The sequence below is a fragment of the Poeciliopsis prolifica genome, unplaced genomic scaffold (genome assembly GCF_027474105.1).
Source record: "Poeciliopsis prolifica strain line A6 unplaced genomic scaffold, Auburn_PproV2 SCAFFOLD021, whole genome shotgun sequence".
NCBI classification, from domain to species: Eukaryota; Metazoa; Chordata; class Actinopteri; order Cyprinodontiformes; family Poeciliidae; genus Poeciliopsis; species Poeciliopsis prolifica.
Window position 1 is genome coordinate 605,862 of NW_026562396.1, and position 20,778 is coordinate 626,639.

At 37.6% G+C, this 20,778-nt stretch overlaps 1 protein-coding gene across 1 annotated transcript in view; it reads right to left on the reverse strand.

The window, feature by feature from the left end:
* Positions 1-300: 300 nt before the first annotated feature.
* The window catches only part of igdcc3 (immunoglobulin superfamily, DCC subclass, member 3), a 60,700-nt gene continuing 40,222 nt past the window's right edge, over positions 301-20,778 (reverse strand). The window contains exons 7-14 of the mRNA XM_055045163.1: positions 16,996-17,161; positions 7,742-7,989; positions 5,932-6,096; positions 5,303-5,491; positions 4,271-4,375; positions 4,016-4,151; positions 3,682-3,892; positions 301-2,550 (exon numbers count right to left, since the gene is read on the reverse strand). Coding sequence (XP_054901138.1) covers positions 2,425-2,550; positions 3,682-3,892; positions 4,016-4,151; positions 4,271-4,375; positions 5,303-5,491; positions 5,932-6,096; positions 7,742-7,989; positions 16,996-17,161 — 1,346 coding nt within the window. The 3' untranslated portion in view covers positions 301-2,424. The remainder of the gene's footprint in view (positions 2,551-3,681; positions 3,893-4,015; positions 4,152-4,270; positions 4,376-5,302; positions 5,492-5,931; positions 6,097-7,741; positions 7,990-16,995; positions 17,162-20,778) is intronic.

Genomic DNA, 20,778 nt, shown 5'->3' on the forward strand with positions numbered 1-20,778 from the left:
GTACACAAAAGAAAACAAGATTAGTGATGGTGGTGGATAGATTATGTTGATATATGATAACCGCCTCCTTTTTTTTCTACCTTTAAGCTAAAATAAGCTAAGTCATTTTATGGTCAGCTAAAACTACCTACAACGCCCTTAAACCTTTTCAAGTTTGATCACTTCACAACCAGATTTGTGTAGTTATTAATGGGATTTTGTGAGCTAAAACAAAACAGGGTTTTGTAGAAAGAAAGCTTCTTCTAGCAGTTCGCCTTTGTTACCAGGAACTAGTTTGTTACCAGGAACTAGTCAGAGTTGACAACATTTAGTCAGAGTTACAATAGAAATGTCTAAATTGAGAAATGTTAATGTTTTTGATCAGTTCAGTCGAAGTCTAATTATAACTCAAAATTTGTAGGAAGGGTTTGAAAACTGATGAAAAAATCTGGAGCCCAGGCACTGAATATTTATACACACCATACTTTTCAGATTTTTCAAAGCAGTGTATTATTTTTCCTCCACCCCACAAATATACACTATTTTGTCTAGTTGATTCACATAAAATCGCAATAACTTTGTTTGACAAAGTTAAAACGTTTGAATATTGTGTAAATTATTTGAGCTTGGTGTTCTGAGATGCTGCTCCTTCTTTTACGAACCAACAACATAGAGATCTAGTATAATTAGTTACATATTTGTTGTTAAACGTTGTTGCCCAGTTATACTGACTCAACTTCTCAGATTGCCAGCTGGACAAAAACGGATGGAAAAATAGATAAAAGAGTAGCATTGACCTTCTCATCTCTAGTGAATACTTGCTAAAACATTAGTCATTAAAGTGTTATCACCAGTAATTTTAGAAAAATAATTTCTTTTTTTTTAGTTATTAAATCCCCATTATCTGTCTGATAGGATTAAATAGATTAAAAACAAAACTATAGCGTATTAATACAATAGAAGAATAGAACAGAAACAGCCTTCATTGTCCCAAAAAGAGACAATAAAGATAATATACTGCTTCCTGTTTAGTTTGACAATAAATATCAGATCTTTTCCACTTCAATACTTGAGGATATAAACAGCAATGCAGTGTATCTCTAATTAACCTTTTCTTACACTCAACCTATCACTATTGACACATGTGACCTTTAAATAAAAAGGAAGATAGCTCCCAATTTAGTTCATACATATTTTTCAGCTCATTGTATACAATGTTATCCGTCTGTCATCTTGCATGAGGTACTGACACTCTACGAACATCATATTCAGCAACACGTGGGGGTGGGGGGACTTCACACAGGGAGAAAAAGAAGGGTCTTCATTATGCAATAAAAAAATAAAACAAACTACAACAACAACAGTGACAACATTAACTTTGTTATCTTGAGGTAGAACGATAATTTCAGCATTTGGAAGTGCTTTACGTTGGATGCTCTTTTGTCCGTTTTTACATCATTAAGGAGAGGAGAGACGATTGTTGACTTCTGAGGTAGAGCAGCACCTGATGTCGTAGTTATGCAACCAACTGATTCCTCCAAATCTGTCGAGTGATCATGAGCACAGGGGAAGGGAAAGTCATTACAGCTTCCCGCAACACATTCATTCCGGCTGAGGTAGGCTTATATCCACTTGTAAGGTTCACACAGCCAAGTCTAGAACCTGCATGAAGGCCAAAAACTCATAAAAAATGTTGATATTACTGAAACAAAGTCCTGAGACAGAAGATATTGAATCCCTGGAAGAAGGTTGAGGTTTTCTGAGCACGAAGGTGGAATCATTGGTGGTTAAGAGCAGGCAGCGAGTCTTTGACATCCACAGTTACACAGAGATAAGACCAACAACTTATAACTGCTTCAACAAATGGATGAGAGGGTCAGAATGCGGGTATGCATGTGCATCTCAAAGTCTGGTCTCAGAAAAATGTGAAATAGTCACAAAATCCAGAAAATCTCACTTGTATACAGCAGAACAAAGCATTTTATATATTTGGGGTCCTCCAGCTAATTGTTTTTATATAGCACTATCCAGCAGACCTTACAACACTCACTCCTTTCGGGTCTGTTTTACGAAATTTTAAGGTTATTTTAAAGAATATTTTAATGCAAAAATTGTAGCATAAATTACACCTGTGTGCACAATTTGACTGATACAATTTTGTGACTATTTCAAATTTCCCAGTGACAGTTCATATATCATCAAAAAAATACATCTTCAACAAGGACATTCAGGGGTCTCTATTTTCTGTGCTGCCAAACACCATAAAATGAATAAAACACTCCAATAAACCGTCCCAGATCCTCCAGAACCTCTTAACTTACTCATAAAAAAATTCTTTGCACAAAAGGAAAGAATACTTTGAAAAGAAACACTTGTTGACCTGAGTGAGAGAAAAGTCTAAGTGGACACTAGAAGTGTCGAATGTGAATGGGCCTTCATACATGATTAGCCTTGGTCCGGCTGAGCCGCAGCGACTGAAGACTGCTCCTGAAAGGGCGTCTCCCTCTCCTCTACAAACTCATCCAACGGTATCGTCGACAGCTGGGTGTTGTTCAGAATGTAGGAGTTTGACTAAAAAGCAAGCAAACAAGAGTTGCAAGTCAAATACTAACATGGCTGTATACTATATTCAGAAACACCACAATGATTCAGTTTAAATTTTTTTTCAGACTGTTTTACTTTAGCATATTATTTAGCTATATGATCACAATGTGATTGTGTCTCTTTTAGTTCATACATTTATTTGTAAAAGCTCAACTTTAACTCTCCGTGGACTAAAAAAAAAATCGACGAAGTGTTAAAATTAGGCTGTCCCTGATGACAGTTAAAGATTTATTTTGGCTGCTTCAGACGTTTACGACACGACAAAAAATATGCGTGTATCAGAAAGAAAATCCATGTTTTTTATGTGTCAACAGCACCGTGAACCAGTTCCATCACATGCACAAAAACACCAGACTGCTGTCAGGAATAATCATGACAGAAAAAAAGTTTCTGCAGTTGTTGGTAAATAATAAATATGTGAATTAAATGCTAACAGAGATAAAATATTTAAGAAAATAAGAATTTGGGTAAATGACAAAAAAGAAAAGTGAGAAATTTGTATGAAAACATTTACTTGGATTTATTGATCTGTGTGTGAAGTCAAATAAGTTACAGTTCATTTTCTTATATGTCAAGTTTTTCCACAAAATGTATATATGTTTAAACTTAATGTTTTTTTTTCAAAATGCTTTGTTTTGAGACTTATTACTCTAAATTAATGACTGACTGACTTTTTAAAAATGTTTCAGTATTTGGAATATATCATGATATCATTATTTCTGTGTTTTTTTTCTTGAATGGGAATTGCAGATACATGAACAAAAACAAAGTAAAGTGCCTGAGTGCCATATCATGTGGAGATCACCCTCATACTGTTGATGGCCATGGATGCATTTTTCACTATTGTAGTGAGAAATGTACTTTAGTTTATTAATAAAACAAATGAAATACATTTAAAATTTTGTGGGATTCTGTATCTGCACACTGAAACTTTGGGTCGTGTGTTTTCAGTGGAGAAATGAGTCTTCATTCAGTAGGGCTGATTCTTATTCTTACAAAAAAAGGAAAAAAAACTAAAATGTTGCAAATTCAGATTAAATATTTGTTCAAAGAACTCTACTTTAAGTCTGAGCCATAGCTCTGTTTGTCAGCACACACCATGCAGGCATCCTGTGTGCTGGGCTGAGTGAAGAGTCTCTCAAGCTCGTTGCTGTCGACCACTTTCTTCCCTGCAGCGCTGCCATTGACCTCCATCTCTCTCCTAGCAGCCCCGTTGAGCCCAGAGGCCCCCTGAGAAGAGGAAGAGGATTCCAGGACTGCGCTGTGCCCTGCCTGGGGGGTGGCCTGGACTGTCTTACACATCATTAGCCTGGAGATTGCACCAACACACACATAGATAACACACTTTACTGCTGTATGAACATTAACCCTAGAAAATGCGGGCAGGTTGCTTCCATTGTTTTCATTTATTGTAGGGGATGTTTATTCTGACCTGCCGCGGTAGCTGAACACGAGGAAGAGCACGCAGAAGACGATGCAAGTCACACCGATGTGGATTCCAATTATGATGCCGGTGGTGGAGGTTTTGCTCTGTTCGTCTTTCACGCAGTCACATGAGCCGTCCAGCACTGAAGAAACACAATACGTGTTGGTAAGGGAACGGTGAAATACAGAAATGATGGGTTAAGTTGATATATTCAGAAAGAAGACTAAGACTATGGAGGTTACACAAACAAAAATAAATCACCAGATTTTTCCAGCGCCTCACGAAGTGAAATGAATCTCGTGGTGGCATTCCCATCTCCGTGTTGGTTGTATGCCAGAAGCTTTATCTCATAAACCATAGAAGAATCTGAAGAGAGTAAAAGAGTTCATTTTTTCCCCCCAACGTTTACTCAGAATAAGATATTTTTGAGCTCTTTAGTCATGTAAATTCAGTTTCAATATTCAGTCATGTAATCCATATTGTTTTTTTCTTAAGCAGGAAAATTATTTTAAATGACAACCTCAATGAGAGATGCTAGCATCAGGAAAATAAGTCTAAAAACTGTGACTGATGATGTTTAAAGACTTTGTGAAAAATGCATGATACCACTCTGTGTGTAACGCCTTCTGCACATTTGTTCATAGTGGTTATATAATAGGACACCAAAAAGGATCCTAAAACTATTGTCACAAGAAAAGAAAGAATATGTTTCCTAATCTGTAACAAAACAGATTAGGTGGGAAACAATTAGAAAAATAGCATTATTATGGTAAAGAAATGCTTTTTTATTGTTTCTCTAAAATGGTGTGCTTTTCTCTTCTCACTTTCATCCTTCTGAGCACATTAGATTACACTGCAGTACTGTGCAGTACATTAAGTTACTGCTGGATGAGCCACGAAGGAAATGCTACACTAAAAAATAATACAACAACAATCGCCTTGGATAGAATGAGAATCAGTGCATCAGATTTCTCATTTAGCCAAGATTTAGAAAGTAGAGTGCCTAAAATGTACATAAGGCAGCCAAAGTCCCAGGAAAAGTCTTTTCAGCTTTCAAAAAGTCTCAAGAAGTGTTACATTTACTGCCTCTTTAAGTCTTATAACTTAGAATTTAAGGATGTCGAAATACATTTGCTCATCATCGAAGTATTTTCTGTGGCAAACATTAAATTGTGCCATGGTTGCTACGTTTTGGCAAATCATCTCACAACTGTAACAGCTTAAGAATATCTGAATGTAACAAAAAACAACCGCCAGTAAAGCATCATAATTTACAATTACTATCCAACTCACCGAGTTGAGTGATGTTGTACTGAGTGATGTTGCGAAGAAAGTGGATGGGACCATTGAACATTGGTGTGTGCGCTCTCCTGTAGTAGAGTCTGAAGCCTTGATGTTGGCCCAACTTGGAGGAAGATTCCCACGTTACTTGTACAACGCTGCTGTTCAACACTTTGGTGAAAAGTGAAGGAGGAGCTGGAACTGCAACGCAAAACAAAATGTCGATCAGAAGAACAGCAGCAGGTGGGAATTGGTTGAAAAAGAATTAAAAAAAAAAGTTTAGTCAACAGCATATTGAAAACTAACAAAAATGCTAAATCTATAAATAATTTGAATTTCTAACAATGAAGTTGCTTGGTCTGTTAATATTTAGAAAAATAAACCAAATGCAAGTGATCAACAATATGTCTAAAATATATTGCATTTCTATTTATCACATTTATTATCTTCTATGTTTAATAATCTCTGTAATCAGCTTTTTGATCTGATGTTAACAATTGTCAAATTAGCAGACTTCATAAATCAGGTCTAAGGTATTAAAGAAGTAATCCCAGGCTAATTGGTCCAGTCCTGCTCTCTAGCAAGCTGCAGTAAGTGATTTTAATAGTGAGAGATGAGCTTCCTCTGCAAGTCAAACTCACCCTCGCCGTGAGTGCTCTCTGCAACACTCTCTGACGGTTTGCTGGCTCCGTGGGAAGTGTAAGCCTTAACGTAGAAAGTGTAACTGGTGGAGGGCTCCAGGTCACGGATGACCTGCTGCAGTGTCACCTTACTGACCGCCTCCTCATACTCCATTTCCAGCGGGTCTGAAAGGGAGAAGATGGCGGAGAAAGAAGATGCTGTCAGAAGGAGTTGATTTTGAAAGGTTCCAATTTAGGAGATAAGCCCTGGACAAAATGAAAATGTTTTCTATTAAATGAGAGAAAATAAAAATAATGTAAAAATGCGATATATAATTATTATTATTTTTTTGTGTGATTATTGTCCACTTCCTTGATTTTACAAAGGCTCTCCTGTGAGTTAAAATGTACTCCAGCTTGGTCATGTGATCATTCGATGATGGGGTAAATTGCAGGGCCGAGTGATGAGTGGATAAACGAGGTAAACGGGAAAGGTGGACAGGTTACAGGATTTTTATTGCTTTTAATTCAGACAGACCCAGCCATAACTGCTATCTTCACCCATTCCTCAGTCTGTTGGGCCATTCGATCTGCTGGTAATTACAGCAGATCCTCGGGGTTGGTCCTCCCTGGTGCCCTTAATTACCCATCCTAGAGAAATACTGAGGTTACCATCAGATGTGAGGCTCACAGTTTTTGGACGAGTGAAAGTGTGTGTGCCAGTGTGTGAAAGAACCATACAACTCTCAGTCAAATGACAAATGTGTTTGGTGACTCAATTGCAAATGTGTATCATTTTAAGCCTGAAATCAAAATGTAATTCCATACAAACATCCATAGTAAGACACTCTCTAACAATGCATCACTCTCAACTTTAACTTTTTTCTAATGTATATCAGATAAAGTTGAGTAACATTAATGGTTGACTTTGACAAGCCTTTCAATCAATATGCACAAAATCTTTAAAGTATGACAAAATACTTGAATAATTATTGGGTTTTCCTGTTTTCATTCTGCTTCTTGAAATTTAAAGAAAGGACTGAATCGCTGACTGCCGTCAAATGTCCAATGTTCACCATCATGTGTGTCAAGGGTTGGCGCAGCGCACGTTTCCGACCTCCTGCTCTGTATCTCAAGCTCAGATCTGAATTAAAATGCCAGTTCCGAAGATCAGACCAGTGTAAGTCTCAGACACAAGCATGCAGCATAAGTTACACCCATCAGCATCCAGGACTCAAAGGATGACCTTCCAGCTTTGGCAGTACTTTCAAAGTCTTTGTCTTCACTTTGAATGCAAAAACAAAGACAGAACAAGCCAAGAAGTCTGTGGCAAGAGATGCATTTAGACTCAGTTTCATGTATATATAGTACTTTTTCTTGAAATGCCTGTGAAGAGAAGATCTCTGCTGAATCTCTCTTAAGACACATTAGATGTTCTTTGTTGTAGCCCAAGGTGCAATTACCTGCACTGTGCTGAAAAGATGCGGTAACATGGATGCTAAAGCTCATCTAGATTGGATATCAGTGCTTCCTGAATTTGTCTTAAACTACTTATAGCTCTAAATTTGAAATCAGATCACACAGTAAGTTATATCTTAGTGTAAACAGAACTGTCAGCGTGACAAAATGAGCCTAGACAAAGATAAATACAAAACAAACAAAAAAACCTGGATTTGTCTAGTTTGCGTTATTTTATTGGGAATTCTTGGTGTCAAATCTTCACGTTGTGAGTCTCGGAAAAATATTTCTTAAAAACAGCAACAAAGGCGTCTACATTTTTTAACTGGGACTTCAGGCGGGTTACATTTCTTGTCCAGTCCAGAAGCCCTACCTGATGTCTTGCGAATGTGGAGCACATAACCGATGATGTCCTGAGTGTTCTGGTCGGGCTCCTTCCAGGACACCTGAATGGTGGTGGGGGAGAGGGCCTCGGCCTGCACCTGGGTGGGCTCACCAGGCAGTCCATCCGCCCATAGCACGGTGAGCCGAGCACTGGCCTGAGTGGAGCCAGCGCTGTTCTCAGCAATGCACTGGTAGATGGCCTCATCCTCCTGGCTGAGGCTGTTGATCGTCAGGGTGCTTTGAGAGCGGCGACGGCAGCAGCGGGAGGAGGAGCGAACAGAGACAAAAAAAGATGGAAGAGATGAGTTTCTAAAACTGAAAACTAACACCAAAATGCTTTCGCAAGTATTCAACATTGTGTATAAACTGCTTTCTGTACCCGAACCAAATATTCCCACACTTGAACGTTTAGCCGTGGCACAACAAATTAATTTTCCAACACAAAGACACGTATAGTGGATGTGTCACAAAAAGCATAAAAGGTCTAATGAATGCGGGCCATACATTAAAGTTTTTCGGGTTTGTCTATCAGCTTTGCATAATTAGGCATTTAAAAAAAAAAGGTCTAGCTCAACCAGATTGAATGGAAAACATGCATGATTAACAGTTTAAGACTTTCCACTGATTACCATTTGGGTTTTGATTAGGACATTCGACCACATGATATGCTTCATTTTAAAGTTCCAAAAAACATATCGATCACTTGTCTGGTGTGTTTATTTATTTTTTTATGCTAATATGGGAGAAATTACTAATTACTAATTAGACACAATGAGGTTTGTGGATGCAAAAAACAAAAACAAACAAAAAAAAATATAAGTGGCGTATGAATATTTTCACCTTCATACATTTTTATAATTATCATTACATCACTGTACAGTATATTATTCATCCACACTGTATGTAATTATTTGCAAAACACCAACCCTTCAAAAAAATGTGAGGAATTCCCTGAGATTCCACACGTTAACTTGCAAACAATATTTCAGTGTTACAACAGCACAATCGTAGTGTTTGCTGCCTGATGGCAGCCATGACATATAAATGACGTTGGGGTACATGAGGACAAATTTCCAGGTGAGTCAGAACGCGGACCACTGAGGTGTGGACCATTTAAATCTATCATGTTGATGCAACGCCACTGAAGGCAGAAATGTCACCTAACCTTGTGGAATCACTCAGTGTTGGTGTGCATGCGTTCAAGACTTATGGCACTGTGTGTCATGTCTGCTGCGCTCTGAACAATTTGGTGGCTCCTTGCTGGGGGAAAAAATGAAAGCACTGTCATCTTGTACTGTGTTATGGGCATTTATTAGAGATTACTCTGAAACCTGTGGAACAGAGGAAATATGTTTGTGGTGGAAACTGTGATATAGCAACAAAAGAGACAAATCTCTGGCAGGAACATTGTACTTTGCATTAAACAGTGCTGTAATATAAAGTATGAATAATTACATTTACACTAATTCCAAAAGGCAAAGTAATTTTTTAAAGCTTGTTAATCTTAAATAAGTTCTGCAACAATATTTTAATAGAGTGGGTTGAGAATAATTAGTAAAACCATAGCAGATAAAATAAAAGTACAAAAATGCAATCAGAGTGAAGAATGTATATGTACTCAAGATAAACTTGTCTGGTATTATACTCAATAGAATTTTGTAAAATGTTTCTTTACAAATGATAAAAACACCAAAACTTTCTGCAGCCGTAGACAAGCTGGGGGAAAATATGAGTCACATAGTTGAAACTTTAATATGATGGGTTTTCACAACGAGACAATAATCCTAAATGTCTAGGCCCGTTTAGGACAGAATTAAGATGGCTACGCTTTTGGGATGACTGACCTCAGTCTTACTGAATGAACAAACTATGCATGTTTAAAAGGCAGCTTTGTGCCAGGAAATAAAAAAGTTTAAAACGGTCTGACAGATTCTGACAAAAACAAATGATCAAAAATCCAGCTTACTGTGTTAGAACCTGACCGGTAGGGGGTACATGATGCACCTGGTTCAGACTTTTAAAAGTCAATTAAGTGTTATGTTGCAAAATTTGTATACTGCTCATTCATTATAGCACATGAGCAATAGTTCATGTGCTACAATACACACTACAATAATTCTTATAATGGGAATATTCTATTTGTAGCTCTGAACTGGTGTACTGTTTTTGTCTATTGTTAAAACTAGCAATATCTGTTTCACAGCTCAGATATTGTGAAACTGAGTATAATTTAATAAATGTCCAAAGCTAAAAATGTCTGCATTTAAGCAAATGGACTTAAATGTATTTGCAGCATGTCTTGGGGAAAAATTCTAGGATACAGCATAAAATGTAAATGGGACATTATTTCTGTCAAGTGCACAAAGCCTCGTGCTCTGCTGAGTGAAAGCAAAGAGATTTGTGACACAAACTCCTGCGTGACAGACAGCAGAGGAATCCTCACTCATGCAAACCGCATACGTCGTCTCCTGAAACTCCCATAGGACCCAATACATCTATTTCAGGGTTTCAAAAAATGTAATTTTCCTGCATCAGTAAAACCTTTCATCTGCCTGCGCACACATGTGAATTCATGTACCTATAGATACACACACACACGCACGCCCACACACGGTTATATGCCCCCCACTCTCTACTGCACTGCTGCCACACACTGCTCTTTGTCCTCGTGGTTCTATCTCTGCTTGGTTGCCTTCCCACTCACATCGCAGATATCTTAAAGAAAACATATAAGGTAGCTTTGTATGTCATTGTGCACAGATATGCACAGCATACATTTGCTTATGTGTGGAAGTTTTAAGACAAGAACACACACACACATATTGAAACATTTTCAACACTATAGAGGTGAGGGTAACCTATGATTTCATACATTTCCTTTCTCTATTTTGAGCAGAGACTATTTTATTTATTCCTTGAAATATGGAAGAACAGACTCACAAAGCACAAGCAACGACAAGTGAAAGAGTGAGATTTGTAGAAGTCCTATTGAAATAAAGCTGATGTCAAGACCCCCCGATTGTGACATTTCAAAGAGGTTAGCAGGACTTTCTTTTTTTTTTTTTTAATAAGATTCTGCTTCTCGAGGTTCTGTTCTGCATTAAGTTTAAACAGAAAATGTGAGTGGCACATGACTTCAACCTCTCAGAGTACGTCCCTAATCTGTCATCTGCTGTTTGTAAGAGCCTGTCAAGCAAAATGTCATCTCCCTTTGATGGACGAGATTCATCCTTGGAGTGTTAAAGTGAAATTTATCAAGACGCCACCAACTTCCACCAAGAAACAGCAAGTAATTTATGGAAAGAGAAGCATGTCAGCCTGCAGGGTTAAATTTCAACACCTCCTGGATCTGGAAAATGGGGCATAAGGAAAAAAATCTCAGGACTCAATAGTGGTGTATGGTTCAGTTTCTGGGTCAGTACACAAAATTAAATCACTCCATTTCTTTTTCAAAATAGAGCTATGTGCGGCAGAATAGGCTGCGAGGTGGAACAGCCATTATTCCACCCAGTCTGCCAGGTGGATTCAATCTGTATAGTTATCAGGTCAATAAGGTCCAGCCAATCTCACCTCTGACCCTGAAGGTGGCTGTACGCCAGGCCTCAGCTTGCCAATCAACCATCATATTTGTGACAGCCTTTCATATTTGCGATGGATAGAGTGTTTGATGGCAGGCAACCTGACCAGATGCCAGAGAAGCAGGAAAAAGTAAGGAGGCCCCTCGGGAAGCACGACCGGTGCCACCGGGGCTTGATGGGCCCCCTGTGTGTGTGAAAGGAAGTGGCTGGGGGTTTCTGCTTGTTGACAAGGTACAGTAACATTCAAAAGCGTGTGACAAGCCACAGACGTGTGATCATATCCTGCTGAAGTGCAGCTCAGATGTGGTGTTAAACACTTTTTTTACTGTGACATGAACGTTTAAGCAGAAATGAACATACAACAGAAATTTGTTGGAGTACAAGTTGGTATAATCGTACGCTTGATTTGTGTCAAGAGTTTGGGTCTAGGAACGGCATCACACATGCATGTCAGAAAACTATAGCTAGTGGCAGATTGTTTATGTTATTGGGGGTAATTTAGATTATCGACATCAATGTGCTTGTCTTTACTCAAAAGGAACATGTCAAATGAAAAAGAGGGTATGTTTATACCTGTCACTTACACCAAATTCTGTATGTGCAGAGGCCATATTGGATACCAACTCAGGAATGTTGGGTAATTTACAACTTTCCCAGTTAATATTCAAACTTTGGGGACGTTGTTCTTGTATTTCTAACAGGAAATTCAGAACATTTGATTTTGTTTTTAGTGGAAAGGAAATGCACCATCATTTTAAAAAAAACTGACACTTTTGTTTGTATTTATTAAGTTCGTGTAATTAAATTGCATTGAAAATACTTGTGAAAAAGTGATAAAAAAAGCATAATAAGAGGAAGATTTTAAATATCAATTGCTTTACAGAATTCTGAAAAAATAACCAAATGAAGTAAATGTATTTATTTATACATTATAAGGGGGAAGAAAGAAAAAAAAATGTGGAAAAAAACCCAAAACAAACCACATAGCTCAAGAAAGAAAAGCAAAATAATAAAAGGCAAAACACCTCAATCATAGGCTGGAGCCCAAATGTCAATTTGTGTCACATGAACAAATTATCATATTATGAATAAAGCAAGTTGTAATACATATATATATATATATATATATATATATATATATATATATATATATATATATATATATATATATATATATATATATATTTGTTTCAAAGCTTCCTCTAAAGCTCGTTCTGATGCTCCACATTTTTTATTTCCTGATTAAGTTCTTTACATTGTTTAATTTCCAAAACTGAAACACATCTCTGTTTTACGGTTCTCATGGTTCTCTTGAGACACAACTCAGTGAAGTTCGCTTTGCAATTTAAATGATTATTCCAATCACACAGTTCACATTGACATGCAACATTAGACCCTGGATGTACACAATGTACGAGGGACAAAAGGAAGAAAGGAGAAAGAGAAGAAAGGATATGGGAGGTGTATGACTGGAATTCAGGCTTTTCGCTTGTTGTGAGCGCCCTAAACCAAGCTGTCCTGTCCTGACAAGCTGACAGCATCATTTACTCATCAGTTTGAGGTCACTTCACAGATTGACGGACGAGGCAGCGGGTCAGGGTGGAGGAGGGGCTGACAGTGGGGTTTTAGGATCTGTTGTTCAGCTGCTTAGTCTATGTTTACCCTCTGTTGTTTCCGAGCAGCGCCTCATCAAAAGGCTGTGGGGCCGTTCTGGATTCGGCGAGAGCGAAAAGGAGGAAAATATGGGGACAAAGAGAGAGCAGGAGGAAGAGGTGTGGATAGAGGGGGAAGGGGAGCAGAGCTGTCTGTGCCTTGAGAGGAGGGAAGGACCAAAGGATATGACTGATTATAGGCAGGTCAGAGGTCAAGGCCAATGCCCAGGCCTCGTCTCCTGATGTAAGGGGGCAGGAAGACATACATGGGGTGAAGAGAGAAAAAAAACAGGCAAATGTAGAAAAGACGGGAAACAAACTTTGAGGCTATTTCAATTACAAATTTCCACATCGGTGTGGAAGGCAGTTCTCTCAGAGGTCGGCCATTAATTAACTTAAAGAACATGCCGCTCACTTGGAACAAGTTACACATTAATTATTTCCTGTCATCGGTAGCAGTATTACTTTAAGATAATGCCGACTGAGCTTTCATATTATTATGCCGTCTGATGAGAGATCACAGCACGTATGTATTGGCTGATCATGTGTTGCTGCTTTGGAGACATGAGACTGAGGTAAACCCTCATATGCATAATTAGCAACGGCTTTAACAGAGGCTTTGAGAAAACATGTTTCACAGTCAGGGCTGATAATGAAAGGCCTTACAAAGCAGCATGTCTGTTTGTGCTTCGGAGTGTGTGCTGGTGCATGCGACCGAATCTTTTGAGGTGTAACAATTCACCATGAGAGCCAAGTCAACTCTTCTGTCTTGTCATTCAGCCAGCTTCACTCCCTCTGTTTCTCAGTGTGTGAATTATGCATTTAGGTGAGGAGTAAAGGGCAGCATGGTAGTGAATTTTTCTGTTTGATTATGCATGTGTGTAAAATGAATGAGGTTATGCACCACAGGCCTATTTGTGAAAATAAACGGACTTGCTTGCTTTTTGATTAATGTGCATGCAAACGTGTGAGTGAATTAAATGTACAATCGATTCCGCTTCCGATTTGCACTTGAAGGTCAGAGTCATGGGAAATGGCAACGAGGAGAAGTCTTTCTATGTGTTTGCACACAAACTCATGGTAATATGAGCCCCACAAAACCTTTCTACGGGGGTTTTTGTACTTTATATCCTCTAATCCTCCACCATCAGCCATAATGTGAGAACACAAAGACATAAATATACACGTGGAGCCGGATAACTGTGCCGCCTGCAGCTCTTGAATTTATTAACATGTCATTACTTTTGATTTGGGTACCAGTGAAGGTAACTTGTGCCTGATCTAATTTCATATTGTTTTGATTTCTAAAACATTTGACTTCAGATGAAACTCTTCAAGCTTTCCAACAATGTTGGTTAAAATTTAAATTTACAGAAGGTCCCATTGCTAGGCAGAGGAACAAATATTTTTGTATTTTTCCCTTTATACAAGTTTTTGCTGTGTGGCTAAAACTGATTGAAAACATAATTAAATGTTACTAATGAGAACACTGGTTTTCACTGACAATTATTAAACAAATAAAACCTGTAAGAATGATATGTTCAGCATTTAAACAGTTGATGTAAGCTATTGCAGAAATGCAACATCCTTCACCCATCGTTAAAAGTTTTGGTCTTTAATGGAACTTTTTGCATTTGTTTTGAACTTGAAGCTGTTCTTCAAAATGCCTTTACAAAAGTGGAAAATCAAAGCACAATACAGACCATTCACAACTATGACACAAGTCTCAATTTTAAAGACGTTGAGGCAAGTCCAAGTCGAGACAAAACCAACTTGACTCAACATTTTCTCATCCAATCACCAGCATCTAGTGCAGCTCTAACTCTGCATGTGATTCGAAAGCTGGACTGTTTGTCTTTAGGTCTAAAATACCACATTAATGTTCAAAAATTTAATCCCACCATTTTAATCTTTATTATGTCAATCATCTTTTAATCTTTAAACATTTATTTCACCATTCAAAACAAACTGATAAAGGTTGCTTCATATTATTTTGAAATTTGTTCAAATGTAATATTTTCCCCATTAATAAGAGAAGTAGGCATTCTTCTCTTATTTTTGCTCTGAGAAAAATAAATAAACATCCAATTATATTAAAAGTTGTAAATTAACTAGTCAGAAGTTTACAACGTCAAGACATCATCATCTCAACATTCACGGTTGCCTAAAGTTTTAGGAGTCTTGATATAAAGATCCACGTTTGAAGAAAATGGCAAACATTTAATATATACTGATTTCCACTGACAAGGGTTCCAATAAACATTTCGCTTGGCGTTAATTTCGGTTTGGTTCATTCAGAGTACTTCTGCAGACAACAATTTATCTCCCAGGATGGAAGTACAGTCCTCTGAACAGCTTTAAACACCTTCACATCTGCATTATTGCACCCAGCTGTGAAAAAGAATGACATTGTTTCATGTTCTTTCCACCCACTGTGTAGTTCAGTGGCACCGTCTTAAGATGCTCTTGAAGCTGCTCTGTTCTCCACACGCCTGATTGCATTTCTTGGCCAACCAGCTGAGTTTATGGGCTCATTAGCTAATGGTCGAGCTCAAGCTGAGGTCTGCCTCTGTACCCAATCACAGAGTTCAGCTTGTGATGCATGGGATTCATATTACGGCAGGTCATCGGTGACGGAGGGACGAGGAAACGAAGTGATGCTCTGACTACTCATTCCATCTTTCAGGTCTCCCCTCCTCTTTGCCCATTTATTCTTCCTACAGACTCATCGTTTCGCCCTTAAGCACTCATTCATTTCCACCCTTTTTAATTCAACATTTCAGTGAGGCTTCTCATCCATTTCTTTCCTGTTCTCTTTCTGCCTTTAGCATTCTCTTATTCCATCTGTCTTGCTAATACAGGCTAGTAGATGCAAGTAGGAGTGGGGAAATGAATGTGAGCAATGGTTTTGTCTGCTCCTTTCACTCACTGCGGCGAAGTGTAAGCATTGATTTTTTTTTCTTCTCCAGCATATTCATTCAATACATTTACTTCATTCTTCTTTCATGAAAAATAATGATGTACTTGGATAACTGTGGCCAGGGTCAACTGGGAAAATTGAACTTTGGATGTGCCTTCATCTATGAAAACATCTTGCGTCAAAAGCTCGTTTTAAAATGGGTTTTTGACCCATATTCAGCTTCTAATCATGTCACAAGAGGATGAGGGGAAGAATGAAAACAATGCACACATAAAAAGATACAAATTGCATGTGTAAAAGCAGTAAGACAGGGAACATTTGTCCACTAAATCAGAAACAACATATTTAAAAATATCTCGCAGGCATTTATCGAATTCCAGATTTCCTAACTTCACTGTGGGTTAGATGGGGACGGAGCTTGTCATTGCAGTAAGCAGATGGGGTGCAACAAGTCCAGTACAACAGGACCAAAACAGAGACAAATTGATCCAACACCCGCACGGGTAAACTGTTCACTAAGGTCAATTCAGAATTGTAAATCATCCTAAAATGCATAATTTTCTCATAAACATCTAAAAAGTGGCTTAAATTTAACTACAAAAGTCATATGCTGGTATATATTTCAGTATGGATTGGAGTCTGGTACTGGATAGTACTGATTGTTATTGTTTTTCTTCATTTACTTTTTTACCATAAAATATTATCCACCTAATTATCTTTAAGCTTGTATACATCCCTTCTCCATAAGTGAGAAATGGGAGAGGCTCCAACTCTCCTCTGACCCTGGAGCACAAAGTGGATATCACAAAAGAAGAAATCAATTAATTGCACAGCCTGTTTAGTTTTTTCCAATCCTGTGCAGTTGGTACTCTGTAACCATAGCAGTATCCAGATGGAGCCTTGAACACTCCTCACTTAGGCATAAACCTTGAGATTCGTCAAGTTGAAAGCTGTTCACGCGATTCTATAAGAAATATTTGATTTTAATCAAATTATTGGAATGTTTTTCTCAGTAAAGAACTCAACCTTTTCTTTTTACATAAAATATTTTGCTCTAATAGACCCATAAATGCAGAGAGGAATATTCTTGTACCTGTTGTTGTTCCTGAGTTTAACATGCCCCCCTGGCTCCAGAACCTGCCCGTTCTTCAGCCAGGTGAGCTGCGGCTCAGGCTCACCCTGCACTTGGCAGGTGAAGATCGCCGTGGTGCCAACCGGTCGAGCGATGGACTGCGGAGGCTGAACAAACTCTGCTGGAGCTGAAAGAGAAACAGAGAACGTAGTCAGACAACATCGCTCCTTCGACCCTACGCATCGGTGGGATGCGAACCTGCCAGATACTTAAAATATTACGATTTTAAAAACTCGGTCCTGAGGTGTCAAGATACTAATGGAAGAGAGAATAGGTGTGAGAAAAAATATAAGTGGCTAGGGTATAGGACTGAGGTGTAAACACTGCCTTAAATCTATAATTCAAGCAAGGTTCAATTACCTTGATAAGGAAAGACAAAGGATCGATGCTCTAATAGGTAAATAAAAGGACTGGAGGGAGGTAAACAAAAGAGTAAAACCTGCTTCACCACATTTCTAATTTGTTTTAAATACAGGCTTTAAATTATTCTGCTACTACTAATCTATTTTTTCAGTTATTTACATACTAAATTAAAATTTTGTTTCATTTAATTCGTTTTAATGTTTATGTATTTCTGTTGTCTCCTGCAGCCCTCAGTCTGTTCAATCATATCAAAGATTTATTAAACCTCATTATTTATGCATGAATGAACACAGAGAACATTATGCTAATTATACATTTGTGAATCAACTGCTTAGTTTGATCAGAGATCCAACAGCTTCTTCTTTTTATTAGTATTTTTTAAAAAAAGCTATATCTTTCAACAAAATGTTGCTCATAAAGCATCCTCCTACGTTCTATTACATTTGTGTTAATATGCGTGGCTAACTCATAATTTTATTTACTTTGTTTAGCGGTTTATCCAAATTAATAGCTTAAATTTGAATCTGTTGTGACAGCTTGATAAGATATATGATAAAGGAAGAAATGAAGGCAACTTTAGATATAAAGTCTGTGTTGGAGACATATGGGCTAAAGGGGTCAGAGGAGAATGGGCGGTTTGCGGTAAATTAACAGTAGCTCAAATAACCATTTGTTACAACCAGTATGTGGAATGCCATTGCTAAACGTTGGACCTTGAAGCAGATGGTTTGAGACAGTAAAGGACCACACAGACTGCCACTGCTGTCAGCAAATAACAGAAAACTGAGGATGCAAATCACACAAGCTTGTTAAAATCGGAGGATAATAGATTTGAAAAACGAGCAACATGACTGCAATTGTCTCTCCACTTTCACCTTATTTTATTTTTTTATTTTGGAAATGCAGCCCTCATATCTACATCGGCTCAGTGCAACGCAATACAAGTAAAGGTCTACCTAATAAAGTTGAATCTACACAACTATTTTCAATTATAGCTGGAACAGTTTAAATCTATAGCTGCCTTTGGCTAATAACTAGGTTACTTTGTGATAAAAACCTGGCCAGGGATGAAAACAAATACACATCTTTTTCAAATGGGTATGTTTAAGGTTTATACCCCACTGCTGACAGGATAATGTAATAATATTAAAGTGCTTTTTCATATCTTAGTGGTTTTATGCAGACGTATGGACACTGCTGGCTAACAATTTCTCTGACTGATCTAACAAGGTTTTTCCTGTGTGTCTTTGGTCCTATTAGATCATATGAGTAGCTTGGGGCTAGAGTTAAGTCTCACTGGGGTCGGGAAATAATAAAAATGGCCATGACAAGCCAAGTTTACAACATGACATATTTTGCAGAAGTTACAACAGTTGTAAACCGGGGACAGGAATGACAGCCAAATTAGTCTGGAAGAACTGCTGGCACAGAAAAAAAACAAAACATTTACCCTGGTACTCGCTAGTATATCAATGTACATGAATAAATATTCAAATGAACTCCCAGTGTGAGTCTTCACACAGCCCAGAAGCTCTGGGTTTAAAGGGAAATGTAAGTGCAGATGGATAGTTATACACATCATTACGTAAAGAATGGAGAACATTTTTTGGATTTTTTTCTGCTTTCGGCATTTTCATGACTGTTGTGCATCTTGCTTTTACTACCATGATTGCAATGTACCTTAGTAAAAACAAACAGGGATCAACAATGCTTCCTGCTGTGGTTGTGCTCAAAGTTCTGTAACAAACAAATTGGCCAAAAAAAAAAACAAAAATATTGAATTTTCTCTTACGTTAGTGAGTAAAGTAAATCCCCAGAGACAAAGACTGTTCTTTTCACTCTGCCCCTTTTTCTCTCTCCTACATTGTCAAAAACAAACAGACAAGCAAAACAAACAACACTTGTGCCATAAAAAGCCTTAAAAAACAAACTCCAAAACTACAATCTAATAACTCCATGTTGATAAGGTTTTAGATCTGTTCATTTTTATCAATTAGTCTTGAAATTTTTAACTTGCTGTTTACTTAAAAAATATATAATTTTAATGAATTCCGCTCTATAGTGTTTTGCTGGCAGGAAATCATTCAACATGCTTGTTCTTTTCTATCAAATTCTAAAAGAAAAATCACAATACCCCGAGCTCCAAATTATTATCCAATTGATATTTTCTCAGATTTACTTAAATGATCAATGCAAATGATCATTGCAAATGGTCAGTATAATTTTAGTAGGTTCCTCCACCTTGAGGTTCCAACAGCTTCAGATAACTGATTTCTGCTTTGTAAGGGGATTTTTGACGCTGCTCTCTTAATCTGATTAATTTGTCTAACAGACACTTTCCTCATTATGCCTTTATCTGTACAAACCCATCTTTGTTCTGAATCAGCCACAAATCTCTTCACAGTACAATGATAACGTTTCAGTTTTCATTAAATATCTAATGTTAAGCATCTAATATTCATATGTTGTCATACGACACTAAACTAACTGATGGTTTCCATCAGCAGAGAGATTCTTTCTCTTTTCCATATTGCTTGTAACCTGTGGTGTGCTTAATAATGTGGAACATCCTTCTTAAATAGATTTCCTTTAATTGAGCTCACCAGACAAACAAATCAACCAGCTCTCTCAAATTAATTATAGTGATTCAAAGAGCCCTGACACATAAAACCACCTATACATTTAATAGCACAACAAAATATGTCATCTTTATGATGCTTAAATCCAATTTGCATAATAATTTGAAACACAGTGTAAAATTAGGTCTATTTATTGGGATGCTAATGAGATGTTTTGGAAATGCAGACTATGTTCAAACTCAAAACTATAATGCATAAACCCATATAACTGACTCAGAGTATTTAACTATCTATGTTGGTGAGTACATAAACAACTCTGCCAGTTCAGCTTTATGAAGAAGCATCTCTTTCAATAAACTTTTGCAATAAAGGAGCAGTAAGCCAAGGGAATAGTTACATCAACATTTGGCATCAAATGACATATTGACAACAACAAAAGTATAGAAAAGGAACAAAAGAATTTCATATATATATTAATGTATTTAATATGGTTTTAGTTATTATTGTTTTCCTAGTATCTTGTTTTTTTGTCCAGATTGTTTCAAGCTCCTCTTTGGTTTTGCTCCCTGCTGTTCAGCCTTTATTCTTGTTCCTACCCTCTCACACCAAACATTATCTGATGCTTTTCCACTCCTCCAATGAAAAAGCAAATGTGCCTCTGGGCAGTGAAATAAAGAAGAAAGCTGAGAGCGTAAGATGTTTCTTTCATTTATCTCTTTGCATCCAAGCCTTAAAGTGTCTGTTTGTTTTCTCCCTTGCAGTTTTTATTTTTATTTTTAAAGCTGACAAACACGAAGGCAGA